The sequence below is a fragment of the Thermobia domestica genome, chromosome 14 (genome assembly GCF_964235325.1).
Source record: "Thermobia domestica chromosome 14, izTheDome1.hap1.1, whole genome shotgun sequence".
Lineage (NCBI taxonomy): Eukaryota > Metazoa > Arthropoda > Insecta > Zygentoma > Lepismatidae > Thermobia > Thermobia domestica.
The window spans coordinates 89,924,628-89,940,555 of NC_137467.1; the positions used below are offsets into that span (position 1 = coordinate 89,924,628).

The window sequence follows — 15,928 nt, forward strand, 5'->3', positions numbered from 1 at the left end:
TTATTAGTTTCTGAAAGAAACAATTCTACTCTGCTTTTTTGTGTAGAAGATATATAAACTATTAAGTAAACATTCTTACCTCATATTAAAACTATCTTCCTGTTGAAAACTTCTAGAAGAGCTCGTAGGTTCTTCACCGATGTCTTGGTCAGTCCGAAGGCTATTGTCTCCCTGTAGTGGAGTATCTTCCAAATTCTCTGTAACGGCATTTACCGGTACATTATCGGTTGTACCGGTAAGTTTTCGTTGTTTCCACGCTAGACGACGTGCTTTAGATTGCTTATTTCTTTTTCTTGTCTTTGACAGTGGTCGTTTCTTACTAGCCATTATGACGGATAGAAAATCACGCACCACCTTCACAATAGAAAAGAGCAGCAAGTGGTTAGTAACACTGATGCTTTCTACGCTTATGGATGAAGTATGGCTACAGTTCACATGGCGGCGCCACCGTACAACGGGAAATTCAAAATTATCGAATGTTGTAATAAATTCCTACTTTTCTCGAAATACGTACAAGTTTAAAAGTAAATAATTATTGCAAAAGAAAGGACAACAATCAGGCTATAGAACTATATATATTAATTCATAAACATGTTCACTATCTTAGTGTAACGGAAAGTGAAAATAGATGTTACTTTGCAGCGCGTTGTTTTGCCGAGAATTGTTGTAATTGAATTGCACACTTCTTCAAAGAAAGTCACATAAAAGTTAAGTAAACAATAACAAAACTTTGTAAAGTTACTAGATCTCTTAGAGAAAATGTAGGGAGTAATATGTTTTAGTTTCACTGTTCTTGCTTTATTAATTTGGTGGAAAAGTAGGAATAGCTTATCGTTAATTAATTGTTAATTATGTCATAATTAATTAATTAATCTTCGGAAAAAATATTTAGGAACGATATAAATATCATCATTGTCAGTCTTCCAATAAAAATCAGAAATATTTTCCCATTATTTTACGAAAAGCTTGAACGTCGTGTATGCCCTTAAGGTTCGAGTGGAAAGTTTCTCAATGAGAAGGTCGACATTAGTATGGATCATAAAGTGGCGACCTTCTTGAGCCCCAATTACCGACATCTGCGAGCAATGTCTGTAGATGAGAGATAATCTGTCTACACAGAAGTACGTCGCCTTATTTCGTCAGAGTCATCTACTGCAGTTGGCTTCTTTGATTCCCGTGCTATGGATAATAACTCAAGCAGACAAGATTTGGAGTCACCTACCAAGAAGAATAAACTAATGGATTGGGAAGATAGACATTCAGTCTCTGGTGAATTTGATGATGAAGTAGACATCTACCTCTACATGTCATCATGTGTAAAAGAACTAGATATACTGCAATGGTGGAAGCAACAAGAGCAAACATTACCAAAATTGTGTAAATTATCTCGTCATCTCTGCTTCTAGTGCGTCTACTGAAAGAGCTTTTAGTACTGCAGGCTATATAGTTCAGGAATGGAATGTGCCCGGCTCGGTTCTGCCCGGCTCGACCCGGAATGTGCCCGGCCCGGTTAGAGCCCAGCTCGAAATTCGGGCCGGGCCGGGTCGAGCCGGGCACAGAATTCAGATCCACCCGGGCCGGGCCTGGGTTTGCAGGGCTCTACTTTAGACTCCTTAATATTAAAAGTATTCACTTTTGGCAATTTTCGTGTGGGTTTGTCCCGAAAACTTACAATCATGTTAAATTTAAACATTGTAACCCTACAGGAAGTGCTCAATAATTTCTGGGTGTAAAAGGTGTCCCATATAAATAACATGGAAAAGATTTTTCAGTTCCCTATAAAACCACTTTAAGGTTGGAGCTTTTTTGAGTTAGTTTACTAAAAACAACAAAGAAACACACTTATTTTCTTCCGTATCTTTATTCAATCTGTGCCGTTCTATAATACGTCTATCTATCTCAATGATACTCCACAATTACACTCATCTTGTTACACATCAATCTCATAATCTATCTATGTCTTCATAAACAATATATCATAATCACTACAATTATAATCTGACTTCTATTATAATCTGACTCCTATCATATTCTAACTTCCCATCATAATCTTTCTTTTCACATGCTATATCACTTAACTATCGTAACAGCCTGTGTTTTATTTTTAAACACTTTGTGTCCTGTTCCCATATCCTACACTTCTCCCCCCTTTACATAAATCAAAACCTACACTAACCAAACCCAAAACGTAACAACGAATATCCTACTCCGATCTAGGATCCAAATTCGATTCATTTTCTTGCAATCTCTCTAATTTTTTTCTTTTCTTTTCGCTTAAAAGGCTTGGCCCTCATAAAATCCATCTGTGCCTGGTTTTCCATGAGTCGTGCTATAATTTGTTCTTGCTCCAACACATGATCTGTCAATACTGTAGTTTTTTCCACTGAAGGATATCTGTTTTCCTCGGACTGTTGCAGAGTCGTATCACTCAGTATTCCTTCTTCTTTCTCTTCTTCTGCTGTTAGCAACCCACTTAGCGACTACTTGTTTCAATTTCTTCGTTGAGGGTACTGTAGAAGTTTCCGTGTCTACCAGGTAGGGGTAGCAAGCTTGGTTTGCTTCTATGCAATCCGGCGTAATTACGTGAGTTGATTCTGAGTCATTTGTCTCCTCCTTGCACCTGCTCTCTTTCTTGTTTACCTGAAGGATAGTGTCTGTCTCATCCTGATTTTCAATTAGCATGCGTTGATTAGTCAGCTGATCGTGCGATGCCTTTGGCACATGCGTGTCAGTGTTCTTGATATCGCGTTTCAATTTGAACTTGGGATTTAATCGTTTTGCAAAACATGCCTTAGCAATGTGTCCTAAAAACAGGCATCGATAACATCTCTTGGTTTTAGCAGAGCAAATCTTACCATTGTGAAATCGCAGACATCTTTTACAAACCTTGGAAGGTCCACCTATGCTTGCTGGCGTTGTTGATTGCCAATTATTTTTCAGTGGCACCGAAGATTCAGAATGCTTGTATTGAAGTTCCCGTTTTAAAAAAGAAATTTCTTCCTTTAACTGAGCCAGCTGTTGATCTCTCTGGTTTAATTCATATGCAATCCATCTTTTAACATCTATGTGTAGGCAATTCTTGAGTTTTTCCCATGAGAATGATAGTGTAAACTCCTTTAAATTAAACTCTGCCATTGTAGGAACGTAGCTTTCTTCTAATTCGACTGCGCCAATGTTAGTTTACTAAAATCCAGATGAAGAACCGAGTCCTTGTTTGGAAGAATCAATTGGGAAAACCAAAGAAGTTGAAATCATAAAACAAACTGGAATCTAAGAATTTGATCCTGAGGAACAAATCATTGTTTGAAATTGATTGAAACGAATCAATTCTGGAAGAAAGAACCAAACTATCCATCAGTAAAGTTCATTAAAGCAATATTTCATTCATTCCCTGTTTTCACTTTTTCTATATCCGAAATGCTACAATTTCTTCTCAAATAATCTTTTCTTCTTCCTTTTTTATATTTTTTCTGCTCTTCTTAATAGAATAAAATAAGACGAAACTAAATATAATATATTTTCATGAGCGAACAAAACTGTATAAGGTGTTGAAGTGAAGTTCTTATTCCACTTTCATCAAGAAGGGTAATTCAAAAGTTGTTAGCCACATAAAAATGTAAAAAAAAATGTAGGCAGTGATACTGACAATATAAAGGAAAACACTGACTCTTTAAACACGTTAATATTGGCAGTTAGAATAACTTTCATTGTTTTCTTTTCCAACGGAAGTTAAGAACTGGAAACGGCCAAATTGTTGGTTGGTTGTTCAAGTTCATTGTTCCTCTTCAACACCGAAGCTACGTGGGTCCACAATTTAAGGAGAAATCGTAATGTGTTCGAATTTCAATGTTCTTACACTTGAAATCAAAACCGCCTGTATTAAAGATACCCGCGCCAGCCACAAGACCAGTTAGGAGAGCGACTGATAGACATATGTTAAGGTGATCTCTACCCTTTAATACATACTTTAAGTCCCATTTTTAAAAGATTAAAGTGGCATCAAATTCGACCCGATATTCATAGAGAAAAATAAAAATTAACATACATATTTGAACATGTTTCAGGAAGTATCCTAGTAGCTTCATATTTAAATGAAAAAAAAATTAAGCCTTTAAGAACTCATACAGTACTACCCAAACACATCTGCACATACAAGAACTTGGAATGTTGAACAATTAAGCAGCCATCGAAATCTACAAATGAAACTCCTTAACTGTATTACTTAGCTCAATCTCTTCAATTAAAGTTATTTCCCAAAAACTTATGCAAAATGAAAAATAAACAGATAACAGGAGTTTTCTCGTTGTTAAATAGTCCGCGGTTTAACTTTTACTATGAGTACCTTGAGTTTCATCCCCAGTGGGGCTAAGTCTAGTTGTTCAGATCCTAGGAAAACTGTAGATGTTAAATCACCTCGGTGTTGAGGGGAATTTAAACTACAAACAACAAAATCAAAAGACAAAATATTGCTTTATTTGAGAACCTGTTGAAAGGAATTATAACAGGTCTCCCGAATAAGTCTTACAGATGTTTAATAAACGTCTATACTATACAGTGAAGTATCATTCCATGTTGTAGATTTTGGTATACCCAATTAACAAGGCTCTTTAGTATAATATGTGTGGTACAATCCATTAATTTATAATTTTCATACACAAAACTCACACAGCAGTATGCAGAAATATTTTCTATTATTATTAGCGTCATATTATGAGTTTGACAACGCGCGACTCTAACTTCTGTATGTAGAAAGATGTTGGTTATATTATTCTTCTATCCACGATTTATATCGAAAAAGGCTGGCCACAACTTTTCTGCATGGTTGTGATAAAATACATTAGGATAACCAATCAATAAATATAAATCTAAAAATTAATATTTCAATTGAACTTTAGTAAATAAATGGGAAGAAGACTTTGATTGATTTCCACACAAACACTAATTCCTATCGCTATATATAATTAATATCTTATCTGACCTTGTTTGCTCCTAATATGTTCGGACAATCCGTGGAAAAGTAGTGGCCTTTCTCGATATAAATCGTGGCTCACACAGCTTATATGTTTTTAAATAGGGAACTTAGAATCATGTGTTAGTAAAACTCTTAGCACTACGCTAATCACATTTTAAAATGTCTCTGAATGTGGCTGATAAATTATAAATTGGGGGTCTTCCATTCTCCATAACTACTTTTTTCTTCGATGCTATATTAAGCCTTTTGTTCACGAATTTTATTGAGAATGTTCCATACAACCTTGTGTTCATTAGTGCTAAAATGGAAAGCCGTAATTTGCGCTTGGTCTCGGATTCGAACCCCATCAGGTAGTAGGGGATTGTTGTTTGAATGAAACTTTAAGCAGTATTCGCAGGTAAAATGTCACATAGTTTCTCTGTTGAAAATGGCCATTTAAAACTAATCGATCAATTCAAACTACCTAAAAAATATTATTACTGTATTTAAAAAGTCTGGATCTAAATTACTTATTGATCACCCTATTTAGAAGTACATTTTTGTTACTACGAGGCAATAGTCTAGATAAAGAACTTTCCAATGATGTACTATTACATATTCCTCTTCAGATAGAATTTACGTTATAAAGACATTTCCATGCATAACGTTGAATATTTCTTCATAATAAATATGTAATTAATATTTTCTTTCTTTTTTGTTTTGATTGCACGTGTAGTTCCGTGTATTACTGCCAATATATTCATGAAAACAAGTTATGTTTATTATGGAACTGAATATTTAGAAAGAAAGTTATTACTCTCATGGAGTATATAAAGACTTGAAAATCGAAACCTATTAACATCACAGGTAGCAACAACAACCACTAGAAGCTCCAACATGAACACTTTTGCAGTATGTATAGCAACGAAATGAATTTTAATCTTTTTTTAAATTAAAATTTTAGTTTAATATAATATAGGAGGTATACAGTAAAGTCTTGACTACACTACAATAAGCCTTGACTAGAAAGTAAAGTTTTAGGAAAGTAAAAACTAAATGAAATTATAATGCTATGTTAGATTAATTTTGATGTAATGTATGTAACCTTTTCAGTTTAAAATTTCTGTTTTCAGGTTTCCTTTGTCTTAGCTGCCGCCGTGGCAGTGACTGCTGGTGGTGCTGTTGGAGGTCTTGCAGGATATGCAGGTTTAGCAGCTCCTCTCGCTGGAATTGCACCTGCAGCTGCTGTTGCTCCTGTTGCCGCTTTAGCTGCACCTGCTGTAGACTATTACGTAATTATATTAGACATTAAACTCTTAAAAGTACTGTAAATTACCAGTTCAAAAAAAAAACCTTTGACAGAAACGAAATATTGACGAAAACGGTCCTTTCAAAGTTTTATGAACATTTTTAATTATTGTTTCACTACAATAATTGAATGTCCTTGGATGCTCAATACCTTAAAATTATTGACAGCCGTATATTAGAAAACTCTATTTACTTCCATAGCTTGGATAAGGATTTTAATAAGTAATAATTCAGAAGTTGGTAATAATATTTTGGAATTCTTCAGTACAAAGGGGATTCTATCTTGTTGATTTTTAACGTAATATATCACAGGACAAAAATTTAATCAAAGCAAGTATATTATTAGATAAAGCCATTTAAATTAAAGTAACAAGTACTCTAACAGAAAAGTTTGTGTTTTACCTTATTGATTTGACTGCTAACGTATTTCAACATTGCAGAAACGCATTTTGAAAAATAAATTTGTAATTGTTAAAGTGCATCGCATTTTAACGGAATTTAAAAACCTTTATAACTGATGTTTCATGTATTCACATTAAAACTCAAAAAAGTAACCTATTTAAAAAAAATTTAAAAACTTACCAAGTAGTGGGTCACTGGAAGTAGACAAATTCATGATTCTTGAGTAATATATGTCCGAAGGATAGTGGGAACATAAAGAGAGAATTTTATTTGTCTTTTTGTTTAGAATAACACGCTTTATTTAGTTCCGAGGAAATGTGAGACGTTTATAAGAGTTTAATAAGATATCTGGTTCGCATGAGCTTATGCCGGAAATAAATCTCGGGTTTATCATACTAGCGTTTGAAACTTCTATCACTTAGTGCCCAGTTGATCCTAATCGTCATTATACAGTATATTTCCACATAATTCAAAAATCAAATAAATATGACTGCCACGAATAAAGAATATAATATAAATTATTTATTTGCTATTATATATATTCTCAAAGTAGTTCATTTTAAAACATTCATTTAGTCTCATTGCTTTAGGTGTGAAACAAAGTTTTGAAACCACATTAGTAACTTTCCCAAAACATATCCCAATGATTTATAAGATAAATATATTTCATGAGCAGCAAGCTTGTTAATTTGATGTAATGTAGAATTTAACTTTCACAGGCTTACCCAAGATATGCCTTCGGCTACGGAGTGAGTGATGCTTTGACTGGAGATAACAAAAACCAAGTAGAAGTCCGTGATGGACCTGTAACCAGAGGACAATACAGCCTTGCTGAACCTGATGGCACTATCCGAGTTGTGAACTACGCTGCTGATAGCATCAATGGATTTAATGCTGTTGTGAGTAGGATTGGAGCCAGCGCGCATCCAGCTCCTGCCATCAGAGCTGTGGCAGCTCCCGTTGCAGCTTTGGGAGTTCCTGTAGGAGCTTTGGCAGCTCCCGTTGCAGCTTTGCGAGCTCCTATAGCCACCAAAATTCTTGGGTAAATGTTTACGGGAAAATAATAGAAAAAGATTTCTTTTATTAAAAAATATCCAAAATTAAAGAAAAATTTAAACTCAATTACTTGTTTTTATTTCTTTTCTTAAAATATCATAAAATTTTGAATCATAGTTATTATACATGTGCCCAAAAGAACGAATCTTCCAGTGAAATCAATAGATCGCGTCTCTGAAAAGAACCGGGTTGACTTCGGCGAAATCAAAAGATCGATTGACTCAGAAGAACAAAAAGATGGATTCACTCAATATAGTTGACGGATTAAATCAGTGGATTCCGCTGATGGAATCTGATGACGGAACCAAACAATAGACGAGTCGCCTCAATTGATGGATTGACATGTATAAACGCAGAATCAAGCAATACTTCATTGGAACAGGGAAACATTGTATGACGAAGAAGTGCATAATAAACTTGCCGTACATGTCTGAAAAGGAAGTTTTATTGTGTCCCTTGTTTGTATATAACTAATAAGAGCAGGAAATCCCGAAGAAATGGAATTCTCTTTGCATTTCTTGAAACATGGCACGAATTATTCTTTCAAAACCAACTTTGCAATAGTTTATCCGTTGTTAAAAATTGTTTCACTAGTTTGACCGAAAGGATTACTATATGGGAACACGAAATCATTCAATTTATCAAGGCAACTGGATTCGATCTAGACGAAGAACTGAGTGCTTGTTTGGAGGAGGAAACAAAATTTTGTTGCAACACTTTGCGAATATTCCATATTAGTTCATTCTGCCCAATTGAAATTATTTCCCAAAAGATCATGCAAAATGAACATTGATGGATGACACCAGTTTTCTCGTTGTTAAATGATCAGTAATGTCCCCTTTAGAATGAGTAACTTAAGTTTCATCCCCAGTGGAGCTACTTCTAATAGAAGTCCGAGGAATAACTGTAGATGTCATATAAACTCGGTATTGAGAGGGGTTTACACTAGGAATAAACCAGGGGTTACATGCACAGGACCGACACGGCGTAGGATCGAAACGGCATAGGACCGAAACGGCGTACGAGCGAAACGGCTTAGGATCGACAAGGCACAGAACCGAATTGTCGGTCGTATGCCGTGTCGGTCCTATGCCGCATCTGCCAAACCAGATCAAAAGGTGGAACATTGCTTTATTTAAAGAACTCTTGAAATAAATTATGAAAGGTCTCCCAAAGAAGCTATATAAATCTTCAATAAACGTCTATACCATACAGTAAAGTATATCCCGTCTTGCAGACTTTGATTTACTCCAATTAACAAGGTTCTTTCGTATAACATGTGCAGTACAGTCCATTAGTTATTCTTTTCATACACAAAACAAATACAACCGTATTCAGAGACATTTAACATGATTAGTGTCGTACAACGGTTTTGACAACGTGCCACTCTAACTAACGAGTGGAGACATGTCTCGAATCTCGATTCGACTCGACTCGAATTCGAGTCGAGACACACTTTGTAAAATTCGAAACAAGTCGAGACGAATGTATTTCTCGACTCGAATTTCCGAGTCGAGACTTCTTGTAAAAATCTCGACTCGACTCTAATGTGCCGACAATCTTTCTATAATTTTTAATATTATTTTGAAGAAAGTATTCACTCAGAAACAGCCTTCAAACCAATTCCAGCATTTATTAATTTAGAAAGGTACAGAACGCATAAACTTAATAGTAAATTTTTCGAGACCAAGATTTAATTTTCAGCTCAATTCAGTTAATTAAAACTAATAAATTAATGTCGTGATATTTGATTGTACTTCAAATATAATAATAATAATAATAATAATAATAATAATAATAATAATAATAATAATAATAATAGATTATCTAGTTTGTATAAACTATTGATGGTAATAATAATAATAATAGATTATCTAGTTTGTATAAAACTATTGATGGAGTGGTGTGATGGAGTGGTTCGAGGAACACAGGAGCGAGTTCCAAGTGATGTACTGGCTCCCAACTCACCGGATCTGAACCAAATCGAATATATCTGGGATGTGATTGAACGTGACGTCAGAGCGCATCGCCCCCTCCCGGAAATTACGGGAATTAGGTGAACTGTGTGTGCACATGTGGCAGGGTTGATATGTTTGAAACAAAATGTTTAAAACAAGTGTTTAAAACATGTTTAAAACGAGGGCTGTTGTTTTATTCAGTTTGTTTTAAACGTTTTAAACAAATTGTTTTAAACGTATTTTTTTCGATGCTGGTTGGACCTGTTTAACAACTAAACTATAAGATTGAAGAAGCTAATTTAATTTTCTAACAAACAACCCATCCTCCGCAGGATTTGTGCATGGACTAAATTACAAGCAGAGTTATATTCTTATTATAACAGCAATTACTGAACGAAATTCTGCACATCAGTGTGCGTATAACTAAACTAACAGAAATTCAAGTGAAGTATTTGAACATTTCTTAATTTCCAACAATAACGGAGGTTAAACACACTATACAGATACTATTCTAAGATCCAAATTCACAAATTCAAAACTTGGGTATTTTTTGATCACTATCATTTCCATAATAATGAACAGTTCTCAGATCATAAGCTAGAAGAAATGCTCTGACAAATACAACTCATAGAAAAGAGCAGTGACTAGCCTACAAGGAGCAAATGACATATTTTAACTAAACAGTTTTCAAGATACATCTCTATCTGCAACGTGGGTAGCTAATAATGATTATTGTCTACGGCATAACAACACAATTAACTCTAGACACCCGCCAGGGATTTTAACAAAATGGTAGACTCTCACTTTTGGGGCTCTGGCGACCCCCTAATTATCACAGAGTAATGATTTATACACCATTGGAAAGCTTATAGACCACGAATTCCAACGAGATAACATTCGTGAAATTTCCGCCGTATTCATAGAAAAAGAACAGACATAAAAAATCATTAAAAATATGAAAATATTGACTTTGCGGGCCCTGGCAACCCTTGCAGTTACCCTACGCTGACAAAATGATGCTAATGTGTAGGCCACATACTTGTGACAATAATATAAGAAATGGTAGCCATTGCTACCATTGCGTAATAAATTCGTTTTATGTAGGAATAGGAAATATTTAAACAAAATATGCGCAGAAAAACATGCATTGAATTAGACATTCTCTCCCCTCCCCCACTATAGTACCACGTCCATATGCAAATCATTTTTGCTGCATACATTATGTATACGAACAAGAGTTATGCTTCTAGACCACTTCAGTGAAATATATCTTGTATTATATGGGACCGTCCCGAAAATAAATGTAAATTAACCAAATTTGACCCCCTTTTCCTCTATAAACAACAAGTACATATACAGGTTACTATCATGTAGCGGACTACTTCATTGCTTCACATACCAATTTTTATGGATGTACCACAAAGGGGGGAGGAATACCCTCCAAAACCTGATGAAAAATTTTTAAAAAAACAACTTCATCCTCCCTCTCTCGGCCCTACCATAAGTACCCTCTACATACATAAAATGCAACTGACGGAAAAGCTTCATCCCTCAAAAATACTTTGGTACCAAATCATCTTTCTAACTTAATTAAGGACTGAGCTATTGGTGTTTGTTGTAAAAATAAATGTAATTTAGGTCCAAAAACTTAAACTACAAAAATTGGCTAACTTTGCCCCCTCCCTGCTTCCCCATATAAGCAAGAAGTACAAATAGACGATATTACCATGTAGTGGTCTACTTCATTGCTTCACGTAACAATTTTTATGAATCTATCCCCCAAGAGGGGGAATGGCCCCCCAAAAAACTGTTGAAAAAACAAAAAAAAACACGAAATTTACCCCCCCTCCCAATACATAAAATGCACACCAGCAAAGCTGCCTCTTTCAGGAATAAATTGGTGCCAAAACCACCTTCCAGCCTTAATTTGAGATTTAAGACAGAGCCATTGAAGTTTAAAGCCCTGACATAGCAGTTGCGTCAATGGGCGTTTAAAGATTAAGAAAGAATACAGACGCCCAGTAGAAAGTAAAACAATGAAACTAAACTACATATTCTGTGAACGGAGATCGGGAAAATCCCTATTTCTTTCTCCGGAATTGACCATTTGGACGGATCGAGATTGGGGAAGTTCCCGAAATTTGATCTAACGGTTGAATATAGATGGCAAGTAATACCTAAGAGTGTAAGAATGTAATATATATGCCTATTTAGATTATTGTTTTAAACAAAAAAATGTTTTAAACATAAAAAATGTTCTTTTCTGTTTTTTTTAAACATGTGTTTTTTCAACCCTGACATGTGGTGGCAACTCTCTCCAGCGACCTACCAAAGGATCATTGCGTCCATGCCAAGACGTTTCGACGTTGTTATGCGTGCCAAAGGTAGACATATTGACAATTAGGTAGGTAGTCATAATGTTCTGACTGATATGTGGGAATATTTTAACTCGTATATTTTGTCTCGACTCGAATTTCGAAACGTCTCAGAAACATATTTTCGAGTCGAGACAACATTTTCTCGAGACGAGTCGAGACAGGCTTAAATCTCGAGTTGACTCGACTCCTGCGCATCCCTAACTCTAACTTCTGTGTTAAAATAGATTTTGGTTACATTATTCTGATATCCACGATTTATATCGAAAAAGGCCAGCCACAACTTTTCTGCAGGGCTGTCCAAGCACATTAGGAAAACCAATAAATAAACAAAATAAATAAATATAAGTCTCGAGATTATTATTTCAGTGGAAAATTTGTAAATAAATGAAGAAGAATTTGATTGATTCCAGTCACACACTAATGTATATTGCTATACATATTTAATATCTTCTCTTAGCTTGTTTCCTTCTAATGTACATGGACAATCCGGCGGAAAAATAATGGCCTTTCCCGATGTGACTAACATACCCTACCCACATGCTTTTAAATAAGGAGTTTAGAATCATGTGTTAGTTGAACTCTTAGCTCGACGCTAATCAATCTTTAAATTGGAAAATGAACAAAATGTAATTAGGGAATATCTGCATAACTACGTTACTCTTTAGTGTTAGATTTAGTGTCTTTCTCACGATTATTATTTTCACGTATTATCTCATACAACCTCTTGTTCATTAGTGGTAATATGGCTAGCCATAATTTGCGTGTGATCTTAAATTCGAACATAGTGAGGATTGTTACTAGAATGAAACTTTAAGCAGTAGGTCAAATATATAATCTCTGCGCTGAAAATGGTCATTTAAAACTAACGATTGATTTAAACTACCTACAAATAATATTATTGTATTTAAAGTTCTATATCATTAATATTGTTGTATTTATATTTTTATTATTATTATTGTATTGTATTATATAATATTACTGTACCTCTAACTAAATCACTTCTTGATCACCCTACTCGGAAGTACATTTTATTGCTACGAGGCAATATCCTTTTCAGATAGAATTCAAGTTACAAAGACACTTCCGTGTATAACGTTGAACATTTCTTGATAATAAATATGTAATTAATATTTTCATTTTTTGTTCCCACTGTATGTGTAGTTCCGTCTATTACTGCTAATATACTCATGAAAAGCATATATTTATTATGGAACTGAATATTCAGAAGGAAAGTTATTACTCTCATTGAGTATATAAAGACTTGAAAATCAAAAGCTTTTAACATCACAGGTAGCAACAGCAACTACTAGAAGCTCCAACATGAACACTTTTGCAGTATGTATAACAATGCAACGAATGTTAAGGTTGTTAAAATTATAAATTCAATTGAATATATCTAATATAGATGGTATACAATGCATAAGCCTTGACTAAGATTTTAAATTAGTGAAAACAAAGTAAATTTATAATGCTGTGGTAGATTAATGTTGATATAATATACGTAATTCTTCAGTTTAAAATTTCCATTTGCAGGTTTCCTTTGTCTTAGCTGCCGCTGTGGCAGTGACTGCTGGTGGTGCTGTTGGAGGTCTTGCAGGATATGCAGGTTTAGCAGCTCCTCTCGCTGGAATTGCGCCTGCAGCTGCTGTTGCTCCTGTTGCCGCTGTAGCTGCACCTGCAGTAGACTATTACGTAATTATATTAGACATTAAACTCTTAAAATTACTGCAAATTACCAGTATTTCAAAGATTTTTTTGTTAATGAAGACTAACTAAAAAACTAAATACTATGAAAAACGCTCTTTTCGACTTTTTTGAGCACTTTTAATAATTATTTCACTACAATAATTGAATGTTCTTAACTACATGCTCAATACCTTAAACATCTTGATACTAATATACTTAGATATTTAAAAGATATCCTATATCAAAGTACTCCTTATACTTAGATAGTTTGGAAAAGTGTTTTAATTAGCAATCATTCCGAAGTTTGTAATAGCGTTTTGGCATTCTTTACTACAAAAGCAATTTTGCCTTTTTTTAACATATTGAAGTATATTGCAGAACAAAATTTGATTAAAGCAATTATGCAGTTTGATAAAGTCATATAAATTAAAATAACCTAACAGAAAAAGTGATGTTTTACCTTGTTGATTTGACCGCTAACATATTTCATTATTACAGAAAAGTATTTTTTAAAAAATAAATTCTAATTCGTATTGTAAACATTTAAAACTGCATCACATTTTAAGGGAACTTAAAAAGTTTTTTTTTAATTGCTATTTCATGTATTCACATTAAAATTCAGAAACGTAAGTTTAAACACTTACAAAATAGTGAGGCACTGGAAGCAGACAAATTCATGATTCTTGATTATAGTATCCGAAGGAGAGTGGTAGCATAATGCGAGAATTTGATTTGTCTTCTTGTTTAGAGTTACACTCTTTCTTTAGTTCCGAGGAAAATGAGATGGGTACCTGAGTTTAACCCTTATCCGGGCAACCGGGGCCTCCCAGGCCCAGTAGCTTCATTTTTCTAAAATTTCTCAATAACCATACATATTTCGAAGACATAAAATACTGAATTCTTCTATCTTTCGTCGAAGTTAAAATCATGAACATATCGAGTTGGTAAAGCTTTTTTTTAATTTGAAAGTCTTTTCCTGACGTAACCGGGCAACCGGGTATAACTTTAGTGAAATTCCTGTCAAATATTAGATCAAATTGTCACATAATTATATATTGAACACGTGACTATTGTAACCTTTAGTCGGAACAGTATGCGGAAACAGACATTGAATTTTGAGTGTTCTGCACTTAAAATATATACTGGGCCTGACAGGCCCCGTTTGCCCGTTTACGTTACAAAAATGTCTAAACCAGATTTGATATTCTGCTTGGTCGGCTTACAAAAGCGTGACACGGAGTTTCGCTACTTGACAAAAATATATACCGGTACATTCTAGACTAGTCTGAACAGTAAGTGACAATAGGCATTGATTTTGTGTATTCTGCACTTAAAATATATACTGGGCCTCACAGGCCCCGGTTGCCCGTTTACGCTACAAAAATGTGTTGCCCGGATAAGGGTTAATAAGGTATCCGGATCGCATGAGCTCCTGCCAGAGACAAAGTTCGGGTTTATCGCACTAGGCGTATGAAATTGCTCTCACTTAGCAACGAGTCGACCCTGATCGTGATTATATAGTATATTTCTACAAAATTCAAAAATCAAATAGATATAATTGCTAGGAATAAAATATGCAATATAAATAACACGTTTTGTATTATATAAGTGTTCACTCTCAAAATATGTATGTTTTAAAACATACTATTCAGCTTCATATGTCTTAACAAGTCTGTAAGTGTGAACAGAGTTTTGAAATCATATTAAGAACGTTGCCAGAGTATGTACCAATGATTTGTAAGATATTTGATATATTTCATAAACAGTAAACTTTCTAATTTGAAATAATGTAGAATTTTACTTTCACAGGCCTATCCTAGATACGCTTTCGGCTACGGAGTGAGTGATGCTTTGACTGGAGATAACAAGAACCAAGTAGAAGTCCGTGATGGACCTGTAACCAGAGGACAATACAGCCTTGCTGAACCTGATGGCACTATCCGAGTTGTGAACTACGCTGCTGATAGCATCAATGGATTCAACGCTGTTGTGAGTAGGATTGGAGCCAGTGCACATCCAGCTCCTGCTATTAGAGCTGTGGCAGCTCCCGTAGCAGCTTTGGGAGCTCCTGTAGGTGCTTTGGCAGCTCCCATTGCAGCTTTGCGAGCTCCTCTAGCCACCAAAATTCTGGGATAAATGCTTATAAAAAAGTAATAGAAAACTAAATATTTCTTTTTAAAAAAATATCC

General features: G+C 34.8%; 2 protein-coding genes across 2 annotated transcripts; both read left to right on the plus strand.

The window, feature by feature from the left end:
• Positions 1-328: 328 nt before the first annotated feature.
• On the plus strand, positions 329-7,707 carry LOC145669913 (uncharacterized). Its single transcript, XM_081738256.1, has 3 exons — positions 329-418; positions 6,085-6,243; positions 7,381-7,707. Exons 1-3 carry the CDS (start codon positions 329-331, stop codon positions 7,705-7,707), a joined length of 576 nt encoding a protein of 191 aa, XP_081594382.1.
• Positions 7,708-8,012: 305 nt separating this feature from the next.
• On the plus strand, positions 8,013-15,875 carry LOC145669914 (uncharacterized). Its single transcript, XM_081738258.1, has 3 exons — positions 8,013-8,108; positions 13,587-13,745; positions 15,549-15,875. The coding sequence occupies exons 1-3, from the start codon at positions 8,013-8,015 to the stop codon at positions 15,873-15,875; spliced, it is 582 nt and encodes a 193-aa protein (XP_081594384.1).
• Positions 15,876-15,928: the final 53 nt, after the last annotated feature.